This window comes from Boleophthalmus pectinirostris, unplaced genomic scaffold (genome assembly GCF_026225935.1).
Source record: "Boleophthalmus pectinirostris isolate CB_2022bp ecotype Guang Dong unplaced genomic scaffold, ASM2622593v1 HiC_scaffold_6, whole genome shotgun sequence".
NCBI lineage: Eukaryota > Metazoa > Chordata > Actinopteri > Gobiiformes > Gobiidae > Boleophthalmus > Boleophthalmus pectinirostris.
In genome coordinates, this window is record NW_026571447.1 from 33,229,072 (window position 1) to 33,250,839 (window position 21,768).

Genomic DNA, 21,768 nt, shown 5'->3' on the forward strand with positions numbered 1-21,768 from the left:
CATGAGCGAAGGATAAGTTCATCTCGCAATATTTTTCTCTCGACTAACAATACAGACTTTCTATTCTTAACATTGTTTTTAGTTTTAATAGTTAACAAAACGAAAAAATTGACAAAAAACACCAACAAACGCAAGCAATTTTAAAGGTCCACTATGTAACGTTTTGGTTTTGGGTCCATGCATATGTCATTGCTCTGCCTGGAATGTTCCACAGTGTGACTTTAAACAGCTCTACCTTACGTTTGTTCAATTACAGGTGGTTTTATAGCTCAAAAATACCTAAGGTTACGTTTGTATGATGATGGTCTGAACAGAAGACGCAAAAGTGGCGTCGCGTCTTCACTTTTTATTCCAGACGAGCGTTTTCAGGAGGAAATCTGGTCTCGCAAATGTAATGTTTTGCAGTAGAGACTTACTAACACAAGATATAGTGTTAAGATTAAAGTAACTCTTTCAAGGGCCCATATTTTCTGGTCCATGTTATAATGTCGTTTCCTCGTCACAAACAGACCCAGAGTTGTGTTTTGTTTCATTCACACATGTTTATTTAGGTTGATTCTTCTGTCAGGCTTTGTCTATATGATGACGGTTTGAACAGGAGACGCAAAAGTGGCGTTGCATCTTCACTTTGACGCAAAAGTGTGTGGAATTCCATGGGGTGTGCATGCCAGGTGGCGATGTATGTGACGTAAATGTGTACGTGAAGTGAGCAGATCTGACCAGAGTTTTGCATTTTGGGCAGTGTAGACGGAAAAATGACAGCGGAGCGTATTCAACTTTTCCACTCTGGACGGTGGTTTCAGATTTTTGCATTTTTGAGCCCCAAAAACTCCATCACCGTCTAAACGAAAGGCACTTCTGATAAAATATTTTGTCGTTTTTTTCCCGCAAGCGTTCTCGTGTAAACAGGCCCTCAGTTTTTCTCTCAAACGGTTAAAAAAGGTGATAAAGTGAGTGCTCCACTGTGTTTTTAAACTCCACACACCTTCACTAGAATCATTTGGACGGTTTCAGACCTGGAATTGTCAATCTCTACCGAACAAAAGGTAAAAGGCGAACGTTAACTTGAAAACTCTCACTTTATGACAAGATGGTCACCGTCTAAAAGTCGGTATTTTTTGTCGTTTTTACCCGCAAGCGTTCTCGTGTAAACAGGGCCTTAGAAAAACTTGCATTCTGACTGTGAGCGAGGTCGCCTCTCCGCAGATCTGACCTGTGACTGACTCTGGTTTGGTCTCCATGATGATAGAAATGTTTAAATCACACTGCGAAATATTCCAGAGAAAAAGCAAAAACGTCTCCACGAAGGAAAGCACTCGAAGGACCCTCCACCAGACAAGTTACACAACGCGCCTTTAACACTCACGTAAAAATTCTCAACATTTTTTACCGTTTTCTGTAGTTCCAGTCAAAAATGCAGACAATACGCTGAGAAACATGTCCTTGGTTAATTTAATATCAGCCTAATCGCGTAATTTTAAGAAGCGCTCTGGCCCAAAACGATTCATTTTAACACTAACTCAGTCGAAATCCCCCAGTTACTTTAGCCCAATAACGCCACAGTGCTCAGTCTGATGGCGCGTAGTTCACTCCTCGACCATCCATCTTTGATCAGAAAAGTGCACTTTTCTCTAGTTGCTCGTATTAAGACCTTTAACACAGCGGGAGAAGTCAAGTCCATTTTATTTATACTGCAGCTTCCAAGGCCTTCAAAGTACGATTCAAACACAGGGCCGCTCGCCTTTTTAGATCTAATGGCTGAAAAATACATGGGATGGAGAAGAAAGGACTAAGCAAGAGACAGGGGCATGATGAGACTCCAAATGGACAGATTTCAGATCTAAATAATACGGATGGCAGGTTGCGGATTGCGTAAACAAGCAAATCTATACAGGGAGCGAGGCATTCATATTCCTACCTCTACATACGAAATCCCAAAGTGTTTAATAATGTATTTCCCCGTCCAGCCAACAAGACAGGTTATAGGCCTCGAGGTTCGCAATGCTATACCTTTATGAATCAGGCATGTACCCAGCTACCAGCCCAATTCTCCATAGTATTTTCTATCGTTGTGCGCAATCTGCAAGTGCATACTGTAAACCACACAGGTAATATCAATGGCAATGTATATAGAACAGTGCATGTATCCAATGTTTACACAAATACCTCATATCCACGCGTATCTGCAGCCCGGGTTGCTGTTTGGACGAGTAAGTGAGATGGGGGTTGAAATAAAAGCGTTGCTGGTAGTAGTAATACGTCGAGGTAAATAGGAGCGGGGCATTGGTTAGAATAAGTAAGTCTAGTCCTGGGTGGATTCAGGAATATGTTTGTGCGCTGTAAAAAATGGTCGGCGGGCACGAGGGAGCCGGTCTGTTTGTGTTGTAAAAGAAATGCAATGTTGTAGATTTGTTGCTTTTTACTTTTTAAAGGTGCGGTTTGTTACTTTTGGCCTGGAATATTCCGCAGTTTGATAAATAAATATGTCTGTTCTGGATAATGCATTATATTTTTATTGCTCAGTAGTACTTTTATCACATCTCTCCACAGATCTGACCCGCAAATTGGCTTGGTGGCATTGCCTGTAATGATCTCCATGGAGACGAGCAGGTGCATGACAGACCACCTACCAGAAAAGTTGCATACATTACCTTTAAAAAGATAATTCTTGTATTAAGTCGAGCGTACACTGCGATTTTTAGCCCTTTTTGAGCCGTTTTTTCATTTGTGCGACTGTTTTTGGGATCAAGTTTTCACTTAATCGTGTGCCGTGCTTCGTGTAGTAAACATGGGATAACGAGAAACGATTAATACCTCACGACCAGCTCCTGATCGGCAATCGTAGGTCACAAGAATATCAAATCCAGTCGCCTCTCGTGAGATTTTCACTCTGTTGAAGTCGTTCATACAGTGTGAGTACATGAATCATGAGCTGTGAACTTTTAAACCTTGCGATTTGGTCGTACAGTTTAAGCTGGGGCTGAGTGAAACGATCGAAAATATCGCACAGTGTACGTCCGGTAAGGTTGTGCAATTAATCAAATTTTGATCGCGATTTTGATTTGTGTGTCAAACAATCTCCAAACTCATATAATCAAGTTGAAATTATAAGCTATTTTGGGATATTTTTATATAAATAAGTGTATTTATTTTATTTTTTTACATATAGAGATTGTAGAACAGCTGGATATATAGTTTGTTTTGGACACTTTTATGTTTTTCTATGCCTTATTTCAAGTTCAAAGGATATTTTATTCATTTTACGTTTAATACATCGCAAAACTGCTACATATTCAGGTACATATTTGTAGCCTATATTTATTTTCAGTTTGAAAGTTTTGCCTAAATTATCAATAACCAAGCGTTGTTGTTGAAATGCTGAATAAATGCATCATGTAACAAAAAAATTATCGTTGGAATAATCTTGATAATGTTTTTTTTTTCCATAATCGAGCAGCCTTAATGTCCGGCATTAGATTGTTCTTGCATCAGGTGGGCATTATTTATTTAATGTGGGCATTTGTCTTAAAATATGTCTAATACATAAACTGTTGATGTGCCAAAAAAGAACAGCACTGAAAATGTGTTGAATGACAAGATAGGATCAACTCTCATATCTCGCTGAAGTGATTTAGTTATGAGTGGGAGGGCATCTGGCTTAAAGTAAATAAGCACATTTGTACATGGATGATTTTACTCTGAAACAGCTATCATTGTTGTGAAATATTAATCGCAAAGTTGGAACTATAAGACCAGAGATACCGAATCCAGCCTCAGTAAATTTGTAATGAATTTTGAGATGAATTTTGAGAATCTGTAATGAATTTTGAGATGAATTTTGAGAATCTGTAATGAATTTTGAGAGTATTTGTGCAACACTATCAGACATTATTGCAGAACTTTTCTAGTGGGGGATCCGTCACTTGCTTGTCGCCATGGAAATGTTATTGCTTTGTCTAGAATGTTCCATGATATGACATTAAACATCCCTATCTCTTTATTCATTACCGGAGTTACTATTGCTCAAAAATACCATCATTCTTTCTGTCAATAGGGTCGCCTCTCCACAGATCTGACCTGTAACGTAGCTTATAGTTGCCTCTCTTGCGATAGATAGGTTTAATCTCTACTGTGGAACGTTCTAGACAAAGCAGTAACATCCCCGTGAAGCCAGGACACCGGAAAAGTTGCGCAACGGCACCTTTAAAACCCAGCAAATCGTAGTATTTCTCCAAAAACAATGGCGCAAAACAGTTCAGAAATCTGTATTCTTTGTTCACAAGCAGGTACGTGCATGTAAGGCAGCGTGCGGTGTGACTAAGCACGCTTTAAACCAGCCGGCAGCAGCAGTAGAAAAGCACGGGGCAGTGAAGAGAAAGGCGGAGGAGGAGGAGGAGGAGGAGGTGTAGTATCCTGAAGGAGACTTTGCCGGGGTGGGGTATTTGTGTGGGCGGGCGGTGGGTGGGTTTGCGGGGGGACGGTAGACAGCAGGGATTCTCTTCGGCCTCTGGAGAGTTGAACCGGCAACCCCCTCACCTCTCCGAAGCCCCTCTGGTCATGGACGTGAACTCCGTAACCCCCCCTCGGATGGACAAGCTGTTCTGGCTGCAGCGCTGTGCATTCTATTAACGGATTTGTCAGTTTGGTCAGTTGGCTTTGCGTCGTGCCCTCCCTTTGTTGGTTAACCCTCGTCAAACAGGAAGATCTGAAAGAGGCGGCTATTGTTTAACTAGTGGATTTCGCCTTCGCCAAAATTCTGCCGTGATTTGAGCTGGCTGCACAGGGTTACGAGTGCGAGGGTTAAAGGCGCTCTGTCTGATTTCTACTGTTTGAAAATCGTGGAAAACTAGTTCATTTTTAAAAGGTTTGCAGCCGTCCGAAGTTAGTCCTCGCTTACCTTATTGCTTCCGAACATCTTAAGACTCAGAGACCAGCGTGGAGCTTTGCCGTGGATGATAAAGATAACAGCAACTAGCATTCTAATGTGCACTTCCTAGTCACTGGACATTAAAACGCTTTCTAATTAGACACAGTCAGCAGTGAGTGTATATATTTTGGTGCTCAAAAATACTGAAATATTAATATATCGTGTCGTTTAATGTGATGATACAGTATCGATATCGTAGGCTGCTGTATCGATATATCGCCACGAGTGTTTTTTGGTATATTTTACTAAATTATTTTGTTACAGCGCTTCAGTTTTGTTGCTTGTTTAGAGGAAGGAAACTCGTTTACGAGACACATTTGACATTTTCGCTGTTTTGATGATTAAAATGATCGTTTTTTTATATTAACTTTGCACGAGAAGTGGTTTAACAAAGATTTTTAGTATCACAGCCATGATTTAGCTTTTGTTTTTTACTGAACCATATCAAATCGATTTGAAATATATCGTATCGAATCGAAAGCGCACTTTATCGAGATATGTATTGTATCGGCAACTTCTTAATGATACCCTGCGTTAGTACTGGGGTAAGAAAAGATTTGCTCAAATACATGGAGAAAAAACACAAGTACAGCACATACAACAGGGAGTTTTGCCCGAGCAAACACAGCATGCAAACAGCAATCATGCTAAACATTTTGATTTCACGAGATTACAGCACTCAGCTAAAAAAACTTAACAAGGAGTTTTGCTGAGACAGTAAAGCTAGCATGCTAACACGCACTTCCTGATCATCGGACAATACGACGCTTTGCATATTTTGACTTCAAGAGCTGCTTATACAATATATCTGTACATAGACGAGAAAAAAAAGCTCAAATACATGGCTAAAAATAGGGCACAGGACTTTTAACAAGAAGTTTTGCAGGGACAGTAAAGCTAGCATGCTAACACGCACTTCCTGATCACTGGACAATACAACGCTTTCTAATTAGACACAGTCAGCAATCGGCGTGGATATTTTGACCTCAAGAGCTGCTCATACAATATATCTGTACTGAGGCAAGAACAATGTGTTCAAATACAAAGCTAGCATCCTAACACGCACTTCCTGATCATCAGACAATACAATGGTTTCTAAGTAGATGCAGTCAACTGGCAGCCTGTATATTTTGACCTCAAGAGCTGCTCATACAAAGACTTTGCTCAAATACGTGGATAAAAATCAGGCACAGGACTTTAACAAGAGACAGTAAAACTAGCACACTAACGCGCACTTCCTGATTATCTGACAATACAGCGCGTTCTGAGTAGACACAGTCAGGAGGCAGCGTGTATATTTTGACCTCAAGAGCTGCTCATAAAAAGAATTTGCTCAAATACGTGGATAAAAATCAGGCACTGGACTTTAACAAGAGACAGTAAAACTAGCACACTAACGCGCACTTCCTGATCATCGGACAATACGGCGCTTTCTGAGTAGACACAGTCAGCAGGCAGCAGGGAGCGTGCATGTTTTGACCTCAAGAGCTGCTTATACAATATATCTGTACTGGGGCAACAAAAAAATTTGCTCAAATACATGGAAAAAAAATCAGCTACAGGATTTTTAACAAGGACCGGGCGGGACACTGAAGCGCTGGTTTATGCATGCTCCGAGCTGGTCCATTCTTCACCTGTCACCTGCTCTCCTCGCCAGAAAAAGTCGAGATATACGGCGAGGCTGGGGTTAAGCAGAGGAGGCCAGTTAGCGAGGAGGAAAGGCGAAAAGGTGCTCAGAAAACCAACAAACCGGAGGCCAGGCTGATTCCTCGCGGCGATTTCTTTTTAGCTTCTCCTTTATTTTGTCTATTCCTCGGCCGTGTTTGTGTTTGCGGGCGCTTATCAGATCCCAGCTTCATTCAACGCTTCAATCCGAGGGGGGAGAAAGAGAAGGAGAAGAAATGGTACACTCCTCCATCTTTCTTTTATTCAATCTATCTGCCTCTCTCCGGCTAACCTCTGAGAATAGGAGCCTTGAATTTGAATTTCAGAGCAAGTAAGTGGTGGAGGTGGTGGTTACGGGGAGAAGGGGAGGGGATCGGATGGACCGAGGAGGGAGGGATGGAGGGAGGGAGAGGCGGTCGTTGCAAAAGGGCCTGCTCGCCGCGTCCCCTGGCCTCTCCCCTCGCTGGGGCCCCGATCGATACCAACTCGGAGCAATAAAGCTTTCCCCCTGTCATCTCTGCAGAATACAAAGCAGAATGGAGGGAGGGGGGGCAGAGGGAGAGAGAGAAAGAGGGAGAGAGAGGTGAAAAGCTGTTCCGCTAGCCAGACCAATTTCCTAACCCCCCTCCTGGCTTCTTCTTCTTCTTCTTCACCCCAGCACACCATCAGCACCAGCACCTTGTATATACCTCCTCTTTTATCCGCCCCGTCCCGAAAACACACCCCTCCCTCCTTTTCTTTCAACTCACGCCATCCAACAAATCACTACATTATGAATACGGCATCAATAAACTATGCAACAGATCTGCTCCCCGTGTTCGGCGAATACCGGGAACGAATGCAACCTTAAAGGAGGTGTCAGCCGAGGGGGGGGGTTACGGAAAGATGGATGGAGCGATACAGGTGGAGCAGAGGGGTGGAAGGAGAGGGGGTGGGGTTGGGGGAATATTGATAAGGGGTAGGGGGCCGTGCGCAGAGAGGGGTGAGGGGGAGAGGGAGAAAAAGAGAGAGAGAGAGAAAAAAGGGGTGAGGAGGTCAAACAGCAATCCCCAGAATTGAGAGCCAATTACTGTAATTGTAATCTGGATTCAAAGAGAAGGCGCACGGCGGTGGAGGTGACAGGGGCGGGCTGGCTGTGATTGCGCGGAGGTGTGGGGTCGCGCAAGAGTTTATATTACGTCCTGGGCTACACGTGATTAACTTTTACATTTTTTTTTTATACATACGCTTTTGTTAATTCGCCTGACGATGAATGTAAAGCAGAAGAAGAATTAGAGACGGCGGCTGGACACTTGCGAGGCTCTGAAGAAGACGTCATCCGCACAAAATTAAAACATAAACAAAAACAAAAAAACTATAACCTTGCGTAAAAGTCTTAATTTTCTTCAAGTATTCCTAAAACGTCCGCGAGAACAAGAACGATAACGTGTAAAGCTTCCAAATGTAACTTTTTATCTTTCTCGATTCAGCCGATGAGCTCGCTACGCCGAACCACCTTCATTTCCGCAGATAATTACGTCAGATGCCCTTCCTCTCCAAAATGGCGACGCTTTGGCAGTGGCCGTCAAGTGTCTTGATTACCCGCGGTGGGCGAGTCAATACGCCTCTAGCGATATTTGATCCTGTGACCTCATGGTTAGATGGCGAACTCTTAGGCCACTGCTTCACTGCACTGCTGACTACGAATGTAACGACGTCCAAATCTCTCGGTACGATATTATCACGATATGCATCTCATGGTACGATATTTATTGCGATAATTGTAGATAGGAAACTTTATTTTGCTTTTAAAATACCATGACAAGATTTTGGTGTGAATTATTTCCGTCGTAATCCCAAGAATTCAAGTTAAAAACATATCTCTTCATGTTGTCTGCGCTGAAATGAATCATGGGATATGTAGTTCAAGTTCAAGTTCCATGCATTTAAGCAAAGGAACTTGTGATTCGATATATTGTGATGGTCCGCGATGTTATTGTGAGACTTTTGACGATACGATATCACGATATTTTAGTTATTTTTACATCCCTACTACTGATATAGAAACTAAAACTAACATTCAAATAGTCAAAGACACATAAAAAGTCAAGTTTCACTGCTTAAAATACTTGTTTCTAGAAATTCAAGTGGAAATAATCAGCTTTGTCAATTAAATCAGAAGTATCTTTGAATGTTAGATCCAACTACTATAAAGGTGTAGTCTGTAACTTTTCTAGTGGCACCTTTCTAGACACCTAGGAGGAGATGACGATGTTTTAGCTTTGCCCTAAATGTTCAAGAATAGGGATGTAACAATAACCGAAATATCGCGATATCGTATCGTCAAAAGTCTCACAAAAATATCACAAACTGTCACAATATATCGAATATGCATGGTTTTATAGTAGAAACAGCTTATAAACATCGGGAACTACATATCCCATGATTCATTTCAGCTCAGATAACATGAAGAGATATGTTTTTTAGTTGAATTCTTATGATTATGATGGAAATAATTCACACCAAAGTCTTGTCAAGGTGTTTTAAAAGCAAAAAAGTCTGTCAAAAGCCAAAATATCACAATAAATATCGTACCGTGCGATTTGGTTTCATTTATTTATTGCTGTTCTATGACTTTGCTCTTATTTTGTTTTACTGGTTTTATTATTTTAAGGCTAGTATGATTATTTTAGTAGTTTATTTATCATTTTGTTGTCATTATTATGTATTCGTGCAGCACTTTAGTGAAATCTGCTATAGAAATAAAGTGGATCGGATTGGATTTGGATATCGTTACGTCCCTATTCAACGGTTTTAGGCTTATATAATTAAAGAAATGTAAGTGTAATACGGATTCATGCGATGAGTAAGCTCGCGTCTGCACAGATTTGACGCTCAGTGCCGTTTCTCGCAGCTCGTACGTTCCAGACTCAAACAGCCACGTGTCCGCGGCGAAAAGTTCCACAGCGCACCTTTAAGCTCGTCTCTATTATTCTTTTATTACCTATAGAAAACCTGCCAGCCAATTCAAAGCGGGTGAAGCCTCTATGTCTACAAATGTCCTCCATCTTGCCCTGTCCATTCCGTGTCCCTGCACAGCATTGAACATGTCACTGGCCCAATCAACTATTGTGCTCTTGTCAATTTAATCATATTTGGGAGCTCTGACCTCCTCCACTCTGCCATCTCTCACTATGACTATCTCCTATATATTTTTGTTCTGTCTTTCTCTCTTTCACCTCAGCCTAACCCCCCTCGCTCCCTCGCTCCTCTCCTGCTCCTCCTCCTCCTCCCTGCTCCACTCCCTGTCTCTCATTCTGGCCTTTATTAGAAGAAGATAGCGCGAATCCTTCATCTCTCCTCCACTAATTCTCTCCGTTATTGCCCGACCCCTCCCTCTCTTCACCTCCGTCCACTCTTCCTTCCCCGTCCTTCTTTTCTCTTCTCCGTGATCTATATTGCTAGTGTTCTTTAAAAAACCCTGGCCTCCTTTCTTCCTGTTATGATTTCTTCCCGAGCTTCACAATTCTTTCTCTGTATCACCTCTCGTATACATGTCATAGCACTATCTCTCCTCTCCTCTTTTCCCCTTCTCCTCGGACTTCATCCCTCCATCTCCTTATCTCCACATTCACACACCTCTCCCGGACAGAGCCTGCATGGATCTTGTTCCGGTCGACTCCTCCGGGCTCATTCCGAACACTGTCCCTTTTTACTTTTTCATCATCATAGGCTTATTTTGTCTTGTCCCCTCCTCGCAGCTCGCCCACTTCCTTCCTCTTCCCTCTCTCTTCCTCACCCTTTCGTTCCCTGGGGAGGTCAGTAATAATGGTAGTGATGGAGTGAGAGAGGGAGGTGCGATTATTGTCTTGTCGGGAGTCAGAGGAATCGATCGGCCCAGAAATATGAGGCGCGAGAAAGAGCCGCTGTGTCAGATACAATAACCACTGGCTCCCGGGGGCTTAGCCACATTCACACAGAGCGTACAGACACCAATCTGCAGCGGACACAACATACACATTTATTTAGTTCCACGCAGTCGCCGACACTGACACGCGCGCACCAGCATCTTTCTTTTTCATTAACGCCATGCGCACACATCGCTCTGGTGCTGAAGGCAGCCCAATCATCTACATGCTTTGATGTGAGATACACAGCTCCCACATCTGTTCTGATCATTCTTCATGCACAGATAAAGGGCAAGGCGAGGAAAATGGCTCACACCTTTCACTCACGTCGCTATAAACAGACATAAACACACATCCACACGCACTCTCCAGACCTTTCACTGCTGTTGCCTGGCAACGTGGCCGAGTGTCCAATCCCAGCGCAGAACAGTGGCCAGTGATGTCACAGCTGCTGCTGACCAGCAGCTCTGAGGAGACAGAGGAGCCGAGGAGAAAGTTTGGACTGACACGGGCACAGGGAAGTGTGCAGAAGAGTGTGAGATAGTGATGAAGTCATGCACAATAATACACACATTATTTAAGCAGGTCACATGGGCTCAGGTCACATGGGCTCTGTCCCTGTGTCTATAACATAAACATGATCTAAAGTGCCCTCTGCGCTCCGAGTCTGCACTGAAGGCCATGTCCTTCCACTGTGCTCCTGTGAGCGTCCAGCAGCACAGACACAGATCTGAGCTCCAGCCTTGGCAGCGCCGTGGGAGAGAGCGCAGTGTCTAGACAAGCCTCACTCCCCATGGGCAGCGCACATGATGGAGAGAGGAGGAGATGTGAGAGAGAGAGAGGAGAAGATGTGAGAGAAGAATGGTGCTCGGAGAGGCCGGAGGAGCAGCGCGTGGAGAGGCATTAGACACAAGAGGCAGAGGTGTTGTAAAGGTGTACTGGCTGTGTGTCAGATGGCTTTGGTCCCATGACAGACACACTGTGAGAGTGTTTGAGCCCCCGCAGCTCTCATACAAACCTCCACCTCGACAGTCTCCACAGCGCCGCCCTGTTCACTTCATAATCCTACTGCTCCTCATGGGGCTACACCTATTTACTCTGTGAATTTAAATCTCTCACCTTGTAGAATAGACTCTGGCTGTGGAGTGTTGGGGACTTGCCTGGACTCCAGCTTTGTCCCTGAAAAGAAGAGGAATATGATGGATTATCTGAATTAGAGCCAGTGTGCTCTGCGGGCCTGGGGCTAGTCCACACGTAGGGGGCCGGAGTGAGAGGAGCAGCTCAGATCGGAACAGTAGACCCCTGAGTAGGCTGCAAAACATCACAACATTTTACAATAGTTTAAAATGGAGCTGGAGGACAGGTCAGAATACGATGGTAGTATTTGCTGTTTCGCTGTCAGGCTGCAGATTTGTCGACGTAGTTTATGGTTCACATCGTTTAATATCTCTGTAATTACTGGAACTATAAATTACCCAACAATAAGTGTTACCAAGTTCACCATCTTCTCTGTCAGAATAAATAAACAGAAGTGAAATATTTTTGTCGCAATAGCTCCAGAGAGGTGCGATTAGTCACCCGCTGTGTAATTGTTGGCAGTTAAAAGGACTCGAAGTCAGAAGATTAATATGACAAGTTTGTGGAGCCGATCCCAAACAAATAATGCGGTTCAACATTGGTGGATCATTGACTTTTATAAGTAAATCTCCCATAGAGTTGCATAAACCCTTTAAAAATGTGTAAACAAAAAAAGTCTAAATTCAGGAATGGAGCAAACTGGAGGCAAAAGTGAAGTGGAACATAATGTAATTTCAATGGAAAAACTGGGATTAGAGTCAGAATATCACAAAATATGAAAATACAAAGGAAATTTAGCAAATGAAAACCACTCAGATACATGTGAGTGATATCAGAGCCCAGTTTAAAAACATTTACAATTGCGTTTTACATTTTTTGTGTATGATAAACAAGATTATGATAAACACTAAGCATTTTTGATGAAAGAAAACCCCAGATTTTTAGGTTTTACTGGACAAATCCTTACAGAAACTACACTTCATTTACAGTTATATTACACAATTCACCATAAATTATACTTTTTTGTGAAGCTCAAATGCAATTTTGAGGTTAGAATATTGTTTTTCTTTTCATCCTTCTTAAAGAAAAGTAAAAAAACCTATACATGTACCTTGGAAATTCTAGATTTTTGTTCATTTTTGGTTATAATGTCGTAAAAACATGAGCATTTTTAGGTTTTATCGGACAAACCCTTTCTGGAAATTTGAGCCCACTACAGTTCACTTCATTTTCAGATACATTTCACATTCATTTAACTTTTTGTGAAGCTCAAATGCAATTTTGAGGTTAGAATATTGTTTTTTTTGCATCCTTCTTATATAAAAGCAAATTAACTAATATGTGTACCTTGGAAATTCTACATTTTTGTTTATTTTTGGTTATAATGTCATAAAAACATTGGCATTTTTAGGTTTTAATGGACAAGTCCTTACTGAAACTATAGTTCACCACTTCATTTACAAATATATTACACATTTCACCATAAATTCAACTTTTTGTGAAGCTCAAATGCAATTCTGAGGGTAGAAATGTGTTCTTCTTTTTCTTAAAGAAAAGCAAATAAACTAATATGTGCTAATATTTGTACCTTAGAATTTCAAAATGTTTGTTTCTTTTTGGTTATAATGTCATAAAAACATTGGCATTTTTAGGGTTTATTGGACAAATCCTTACTGAAAATTTTAGCTCACTATAGTTCACCACTTCATTTTCACCATAAATTCAACTTTTTGTGAAGCTCAAATGCAATTTTGAGATTAGAAATGTGTTTTTTTTTCATCCTTCTTAAAGAAAAGCTAATAACCTTGGAAATTCTACATGTTTTGTTTATTTATGGTTATAATGCCATAAAAACAGCATTTTTAGGTTTTATTGGACAAATCCTTACTGAAACTAGAGTTCACCACTTCATTTACACATTTCACCATTAATTAAACTTTTTGTGAAGCTCAAATGCAATTTTGAGGTTAGAATATAGTTTTTTTTTTTGCATCCTTCTTATAGAAAAAACAAATTAACTAATATTTGTACCTTGGAATTTCAAAATATTTGTTTCTTTTTGGTTATAATGTCATAAAAACATGAGCATTTTTAGGTTTTATTGGACAAACCTTCACTGAAAATTTGAGCTCACTATAGTTCACTACTTCATTTACAAATATATTGCACATTTTACCATAAATTCAACTTTTTGTGAAGCTCAAATTCAATTCTGAGGTTAGAAATGTGTTTTACTTTTTCATCCTTCTTATATAAAAGCAAATAAACTAATATGTGTAACTTGGAAAGTCTAAATTTTTGGTGATTTTTGGTTATAATGTCATAAAAACATTTAGATCAGCTTCTCAGTTAATCATTGCAAATATATAATGATCTGATTCTTTGCCTCAACACTCTGATGACAAAAGGTTTAAAGTGTCTATAGAAACCCACAAATCCTCGAACTAGAACATAACCTAACCTGCACTGACCCGTTCCACCACCAATCTCCTCCTCTCCTCCATCTTCTCCTCCTTGCCCTGATTCTTCATGCCTGTATTTTTCACCTGTCTTTCACCTCTCGCTGTCACTCCGTCATCCTATGCATCTTTAAACTATATTTCTCTATTCCTCCGTTTCTGTCTCTCTCTCTCTCTCTCTCGCTTTCCATAAGCTTTGCCCCCTCCTCTGCTCCCTCGTTCTTGTCTTTGTGACGGAGGAGTGATTGATGGCACTCCAGAGGCCCCGCTCCCCCATCGTCTCCCTGGGGTCCCACTATCAGATTGGGTATATGTGCTACTATGTGTTGTCCAATGGGCTCGTAGTTTCTCCACAAACACATTCACGTCCCGCGCTATAAAAAATCGTATTTATGAAGTTAGACCCCACAGCCACTCACCTGCTCTGGATGCTATTGTCTTCTCCTTTTCTTCTTCTTCTTCATCATTTCATTTGTATCTGCAATTAAAAACAACAAATACCATTAGTTACCGAAGCAAAGGTTTCAGAATAATGTAAAATTTGAGAAACATTTTGAGTTAAAAGCTAAATTTTACATCTTTCGAAATAAAAAAAAAGTAAATAGTGTGTAGATTCATGCATAATTTTCCTTCCAAATATTCAGAGTGATGAAAAATAAGCACTGTTGCCATAGAAATTAACAATTTGAATGGTAAACATTCACATTTTTAGGTTTTATTGGACAAATCCTTACTGAAGATTTGAGCCCACTATAGTTCACCACTTTATTCACAGATAATTACACATTTCACCATAAATTTAAGTTTTTGTGAAGCTCAAATTAAATTTTGAGGTTAGAACATTGTTTTGGGTATTTTTCATCCTTCTTATTGTTTCTTTTTGGTTATAATATCATAAAAACATTAGCATTTAGATCTGCTTCTTAGATACTATTGTCTTCTATTCTTCTTCTTCCAAAATAATGACAAATTTGAGAAACATTTTGAGTTAAAAGCTAAATTTTACATATAAGCACCGTTCTCGTAGAAATTAACAATTTGAATAGTAAACATCCGCATTTTTAGGTTTTATTGGACAAATCCTTACTGAAAATTTGAGTTAAAAGCAAAATATTACATCTTTCGAAATTAAAAAAAGTAAATAGCGTGTAGATTCATGCATAATTTTCTTTCCATACGTGCAGAATGATGAAAAATAATCACCGTTGTCGTAGAAATTAACAATTTGAATGGTGAAAGGTCACAGGGTGCACTTTAAGTTTTTGCTTTTTTTTTTTTTTTTAATACAAATAACCAAACCTAACCTAAAAATTGCACCTATAACATGAAGACTACAGCTTAAAACTGAGCTAGATTCTCAAAATACAGATGTTTTTTTTGCCTTTTAGCGCACTTTAACTATTACTTTTTTATTTTCTTATACAGCAAAAGTAATGTGATTGTTCAGTCGATTGGAGATTTCTATCAAAACCAGTGAGTCACCCGTGCAGCGTCCCATATTGTGTCCCCCCACCGCCTTATATATGAAATGTTGACAAAGGTGACTTGATTTCTAGAACGTAACCCATTTAGAAAATGTCCGACGACCTATACCTGGATGAGTGGCCTGCCTCGGTCGCCATAGTAACCACATCTCCGGCCTCCTTTGGGCAGGACGAACCCCCCGTGGCCGTGAACCGCTGGCCGTCCACAACCCGCAAACCTCCTCTCCGACGTGAAGCTATAGCGCAGTCAAATAAACACACAAGGACTCCGAGCGACGCACACACACGCACAAACGCACCACACACTCGTATATGTGGTAGTTATGTGGCTAGATTGGGGTTTGAACATAGGTCACGGCCAAAGTCGGGCAGCACCGACGACCTCTGACCTCCCGTAACGCCCTCCCCTCCGCAGTCTGTCTCCTCTTCGGACAGCAGAGTCTGATTGGAACGAGGTAATGACACATGCGCGGGACGATTTGGCGAAAAAAAAACGTAATTGTGATTTTTATTACGTTTGCGATTTATGTTTCAGAATCAGAATCTGGATTTATTTGTCATTTCTGTATAAAAATGCACAGAAATTGAATGGTCCAAGTCAACAGCAGCATAAATAATAATAAGAATAAATAGTTTAGTTATTGTAGATAAAATAATTCTGTGCAAAGTCCACATTTTAAACCAGAATTGACAAAAAGACCGAAATATGAACTGAGAAACTAATTTCAGAACGTGTTTGTACACATCTAAACATCATTCCTCATTTCATTTTTTATGCAGATTAAGATTAAGACATGACATTTTGTTATGTGTGGAGAAAATTACAGTTCTTAAACAGTTTTAGCCTTTACGATCTGCCAATTGTGTCCATTAAAATTGTGATTTTGATCAAATTTTTCAGCCCCACTGCCAAATTACTTACACTTTAATGTCTAAACCTCTAATTATTTTTTAAGGAAGATGAAGATAAGTCACTTTGAATGTATTTGCAGAATAAAAACAAGTAGATTCATAGTTAACTCACCAAAAAGTATGTTTAAAAACTAGTATTAGTGATATTGACAATAATAATAAGCGTGTATCAATAAATTTTTTGCATATTTTTCATATTTTTATTTGCAATCTATGAGAAATGTGTAAACGAAAGGTTAGGGTTAGTAGTATTGCACAACAAAGTCAATGAAATGTAAAAATGTAACAACAAACTCAAAATTTTCATCTTATTCTTTTGTCTGTAACTTCTTTTAAATATATTTGTAGATTAACTAGATTCAAATGTTGCATATTTTCCAAAACACCACGACAAACCAGAAAGTAAGGTTTAAAAACTAATTATTAGTGTTACTGACAGTAATAATAGGCGTGTATCAATAAATTGTCAGCATAATTTTCATATTTTTGTTTGCAATCAATGAGAAATGTGCAAAAAGAAGAAAAAAGAAAAGGTTAGGGTTAGTAGTAGTGCACAGCAAAGTCAATGAAATGTAAAAATGTAACAAAAAATGCACAAATTTCATCTTATTCTTTTGTCTGGTAACTTCTTTTAAATATATTTGCAAATTAACTAGATTCAAATGCTGCATATTTTCCTAAACACTACGACAAGATGATTCATAGTTCACTAACCAGAAAGTATGTTTTAAAACTATTATTAGTGATACTGACAATACTAATAGGATTATATCAATTATTTTTCAGCATATTTTTCATATCTTTCTATGAGAAATGTGCAAAACGAAGAAAAAGAAAAGGTTAGGGTTAGTAGTAGAACACAAAAGTCAATTAAATGTAAAAATGTAACAAAAAATGCACAAATTTCATCTTATTCTTTTGTCTGGTAACTTCTTTTAAATATATTTGCAAATTAACTAGATTCAAATGCTGCATATTTTCCAAAACACTAAGACAAGATGATTCATAGTTCACTACCCAGAAAGTATGTTTTAAAACTATTATTAGTGATACTGACAATAATAATTGGCCTGTATCAATTATTTTTCATCATATTTTTGTTTGCAATGTATGAGAAATGTGCAAAAAGAAGAAAAACAAAAGGTTGGGGTTAGTAGTAGTGCACAATAAAGTCAATAAAATGTAAAAAAAATGAAACAAAAAACGCAAATTTCATCTTATTCTTTTGTCTGGTAACTTCTTTTAAATATATTTGTAGATTAACTAGATCCAAATGTTGCATATTTTCCAAAACACTAAGACAAGATGATTCATAGTTCACTAACCACAAAATATTATTAGTGATATTGACAGTAATAATAGGCCTGTATCAAAATTTTTTTTTGCATATTGTTCATATTTTTGTTTGCAATCTATGAGAAATGTGCAAAAAGAGGAAAAAACAAAAGGTTAGGGTTAGTAGTAGTGCACAACAAAGTCAATAAAATGTAAAAATTTAACAAAAAACTCATCTTATTCTTTTGTCTGTAACTTCTTTTAAATATATTTGTAGATTAACTAGATTCAAATGCTGCATATTTTCCAAAACACCACGTTGTTGACAATTTATCACCCACTTCTGCAGAGTATTATGGGAACTGTGCTTGATTCTTGTTTTATTTATTTGTTTTTTAATGCAGAATGTCTAATTTTTCTGCATTAACTCTTGGCAAGACGCACAGAAGTCAGCTCTTTTCCTCGCACTCGGCACTTCCAGCGCGTCTGTCCACTGTAGTGCACTGGCCAGTTGTAAATCACCACATAAAGTATTTATAAGGTTAAACTTGGGAACTCTGCTGTCGTTAGCTTTTGAATTAGTGAACTCGAATCGAGAGGGAGAGCAGGGACGGCCAATATACCGCGGGAGGGAGGGGGGGTCAGGCGCACTCCGCTCTGACCGGAGCTCACAGCGCAGTGGAATAAAAGAACCAACAGTGCCACCTTGCGTCCGCCCACGACGCAGCACGCACGAGTTTGGAGTGACAAAGAAAAGTGATGCGGGGATATTGCTGAAAGCTACTTTTTGTGCGTCAAAATTGTGCTTGCATCAGATTGTTAAACCAAGTAGGCGAGGCAATAAAGCTTCAAATGTGCCCTGCTACTTTTCTGTCAAATCCACAGAACCGGGTGAAGCCTTATTGAGCTTTTGTTTCACTCATTTAGCTACAACTTTTTGTCTTCTCCTGTTTTACTGCAGCCACATGAATTAGAAAACGTGAGATTTGCATACATGTTTTTATATTCTGTCCTTGTATAAGTACTTTTTACTTCAGTCTAAACCCTTTCGGCCACGATCTATGGGATTGTAGTCTATGTTTTGTTTTTGTTTTGTTTTGTAATGCTGCAAAATGACTAAACTACTACTACTACTACTCCTAAATACGTTTTTGGGGCGCATGCGTAATTTCTGGGTTATATTAGGTTTCAAAATCATGTCATTTATTGCAGTATTTATGTATTAGTTTAATTTCTGGGTTATATTAGGTTTCAAAATCATGTTATCTATTGCAGTATTTGTGTATTAGTTAAAATTTCCTGACTCCTCACCTCCCTTTTCCCACAATCCCCAGCGTGTGCACTATCTTTTCCAACGATTTGTGGCGGTCACCCCTATAGAAAACGCGCGGGGGTTGAATGAACTGACAGCAGATGTTCCTTCTGGTGCTTTGGTCAGTGGCTTGTGCGTGTTTGTGTGTGCGCGCGTAAAACGTACATGAGAAGCGTTTGGAGTGACGCGTTCCTTCTTTCCACGAGGCCGGGGAGCGTGGATGTCTCACAAGTTCTGTCAGTGTCAACCACCTTCTCATGACCACCGTACGCCCACGCGCATGCTCAAGTCTCCACAGGCGACCGCACTCGGTGACAGTCAGTAGGCCTACACTCTTGAGACGAAAAAGAAGAAATTACAACTTGATGTTACGTCCCCTAGTCCTTTAAGAGTGGCATACCTGTTTCTTTTTAGCATTTCTTGATGTTTAAGTGTATTTTTTTTATCACCAAACCCTCGATACACACTCATTTACACCCTTTTGCAGTCGTAAAATGTTGATTGTTGTTGATTACATTTACGACTTAATGCAAATTGTTAGAAACGTCGCAAAAAACATTTTAAAAACCGTGAATCATCTCGTGTTTAATTGAGAGAAATGCCTACAATTTCAGATCTGCTTTAGGGTTTCTTAACTCCTTTTCACGCGTTATTTTGTTTTGTTTTAGCTCAGATTTCGTCCTTGTTACGCTCAGTTTCGTTTCAATCTTCTTCAGGCCTGGTTTAGTGCTGGTTTAGCCCGGACTTTGTGACCTCTACGCTGCACACACACACTACGAGCACGGCCAGACCAGAAGTCAAGCTCAACTTTGCTCTTCTCTCTCTCTCTCGCTGTTTCTGCCTCTCACACGTGTCATTGTGCGTGTCGTGCGTGAGCGTGTTTCCAACGTCGCCATCACTTTCCACCGGCATCACCAGCAGCCAACCTCCACGTTTTCACCGCGCGTATCTCTCTGCGATCACTACGCCTTCTCCCACTCTCTCTCTCTCAGCGCGTCCGTGTCCCCCTTTTTTCACGGGTGCCTCTTGGTACACAGCAGTTCCTACTCTTTTTAATTTTACTTCCTGTTGTGCTCTTGCAGGATGTGGGGACGTGGGGGGCGTGGTGTTTAGAGAGGTTCTGATGCGTAATAAGAATCTCTCAACCATATGATTTGATACACTCCTCCTTTCGGGCGCATGAGAGAGAAGTACGCGGCGCGTAGAGGGGACACTGTAACAGATATGAGCACGGCAGCAGCTATAGCGGCGAGGGACTACTCCAGTATGTGGCTGCCAGGTGAGTGTGATGCCTTTACGTCTGCGCACGCACGGGCCTCTTCGTTACGTGCGTCTAACTGAAAGCGTGGAAGTTTTGGGGGTCAGTTTAATTTCATTTGTAAACAGACATTAAGATTACAAAAAAAATATATATACACAGACACAAAAAGAGAGATTCTCCGCGCCAAATCGTAGCAAAAATATCTAGATACCACCTGCAGGAATAATTACACAACGCAATTACTCAGAGTCAACAGTAATAATTCGTTATCGCCACTCTCTGACCCATATCTACGCTGCGCACACGTTACACCTACACGACTACCACACATCTGTCAGCAATGAGCATTTTTGCGTCTAGAAATTCACGAGTTGACTAATACAGAGCCTATTTATGTTGCATCACATTTGCATTAGGCCTGGTAAATGATGTAATCAAAATGTGCAGCGTTTTATTTGTTTATTTGTGTTGTTGTTGTTTTTTTTTATTATTATTATTATTCGTCGTATTGCAGGTAAAACTGAAAATACGACGTGCCACATCAGAGGTTATTAAAGTGAAAGTATGGAATGGGGGGGGGGGGGGGAGAGCCAGTGTTGCTTAATGTCACGGCGTCTATACGAAGCTAATTAGGAGACTTCAAAGAGCGCGTGAGGCGGTGAGGAGAAAGGAAAAAAAGGGTGGATAGAGAGGTAGTGGACGGAGGGATGGAGAGGTGGAATAGACGGTGGAGATGGTGGAGTGAAAGGTCAAGCACTATACGCCGGTCCATATGCTGTCACGTCGTGTTACGTGTGGAGGGACAGGTGCTTTTGTGGCCCACGTCAGGAATGGAGAGAGAAATGGCTGTGCGTAAAAATGCGTAAAAATGCGTAAAAATGCGTAATTTACTGTATAATGAATCTGTGCGTAATTTTGTCTCAAGTTTCTCCAAAAAGCCCAACTATAAGCTGTACTTCACTCATAATAACTAGGCCTTTTACTGTCTTATTAGCCTATAATCATATTCATAAAATCAGTAGTAGTATAATTGAAGTAGTAGTAAAAGTATTGTCTGTTAATTGCAATTTTACAGCCATGTAAATAAATGTACAGTAAGTTGTAGCTGTTTGTATAATCGTCATAATCACTCATACACTGTGAAACTAATCAGACAGCTTTATTGTCTAAATAAGGGAAGTTCTTGAGCTGAAGTGCTTTGCTGAATAGGTTTGAAGTTTTAAGTGATTTTTTTATTTTATTTTATTTTTTTTTTTTGCCAAAACGTGTAAGAATATGTAACAATTTTAAAGTCAGTTTCAGAAAAAAAAAAAAAAAAAGTATCATTACAACCTCAGCATCCTCCCAGGTTTCAGTGTGGGCGTTCTTCAGTGACCACCTGCTTAGTGACGCATACGTTACGATAAATCAGGTCCCTAAATGCCATTGATGAACGTATAGATTAAATCAGATGACCTGCCGTTATCTCTGGTCACGCAAGCCCCAGGTTGACACCCATCTGACCACATT

General features: G+C 40.1%; 1 protein-coding gene and 1 long non-coding RNA gene across 9 annotated transcripts in view; one reads left to right on the forward strand and one right to left on the reverse strand.

The window, feature by feature from the left end:
• Positions 1–21,768, forward strand: part of pou2f2a (POU class 2 homeobox 2a) — a 141,763-nt gene that overhangs the window by 80,885 nt on the left and 39,110 nt on the right. For 4 of the 8 annotated variants that reach the window (XM_055163412.1, XM_055163414.1, XM_055163415.1 and 1 more), the window contains exon 1: positions 19,946–20,277. The exons of the other annotated variants lie outside the window; for them this stretch is intronic. In XM_055163412.1, the coding sequence (XP_055019387.1) occupies positions 20,178–20,277 (100 nt within the window). In that variant the 5' untranslated portion in view covers positions 19,946–20,177. Of the gene's footprint in view, positions 1–19,945; positions 20,278–21,768 lie in introns of those variants that run through there. 8 annotated transcript variants of the gene reach the window in all.
• Positions 11,565–19,967, reverse strand: LOC129411734 (uncharacterized). The gene is made up of 4 exons (XR_008633431.1): positions 19,399–19,967; positions 19,164–19,332; positions 14,435–14,493; positions 11,565–11,658 (listed from the first exon to the last, which is right to left on the reverse strand). It is a non-coding gene; the product is annotated as an uncharacterized LOC129411734 (long non-coding RNA).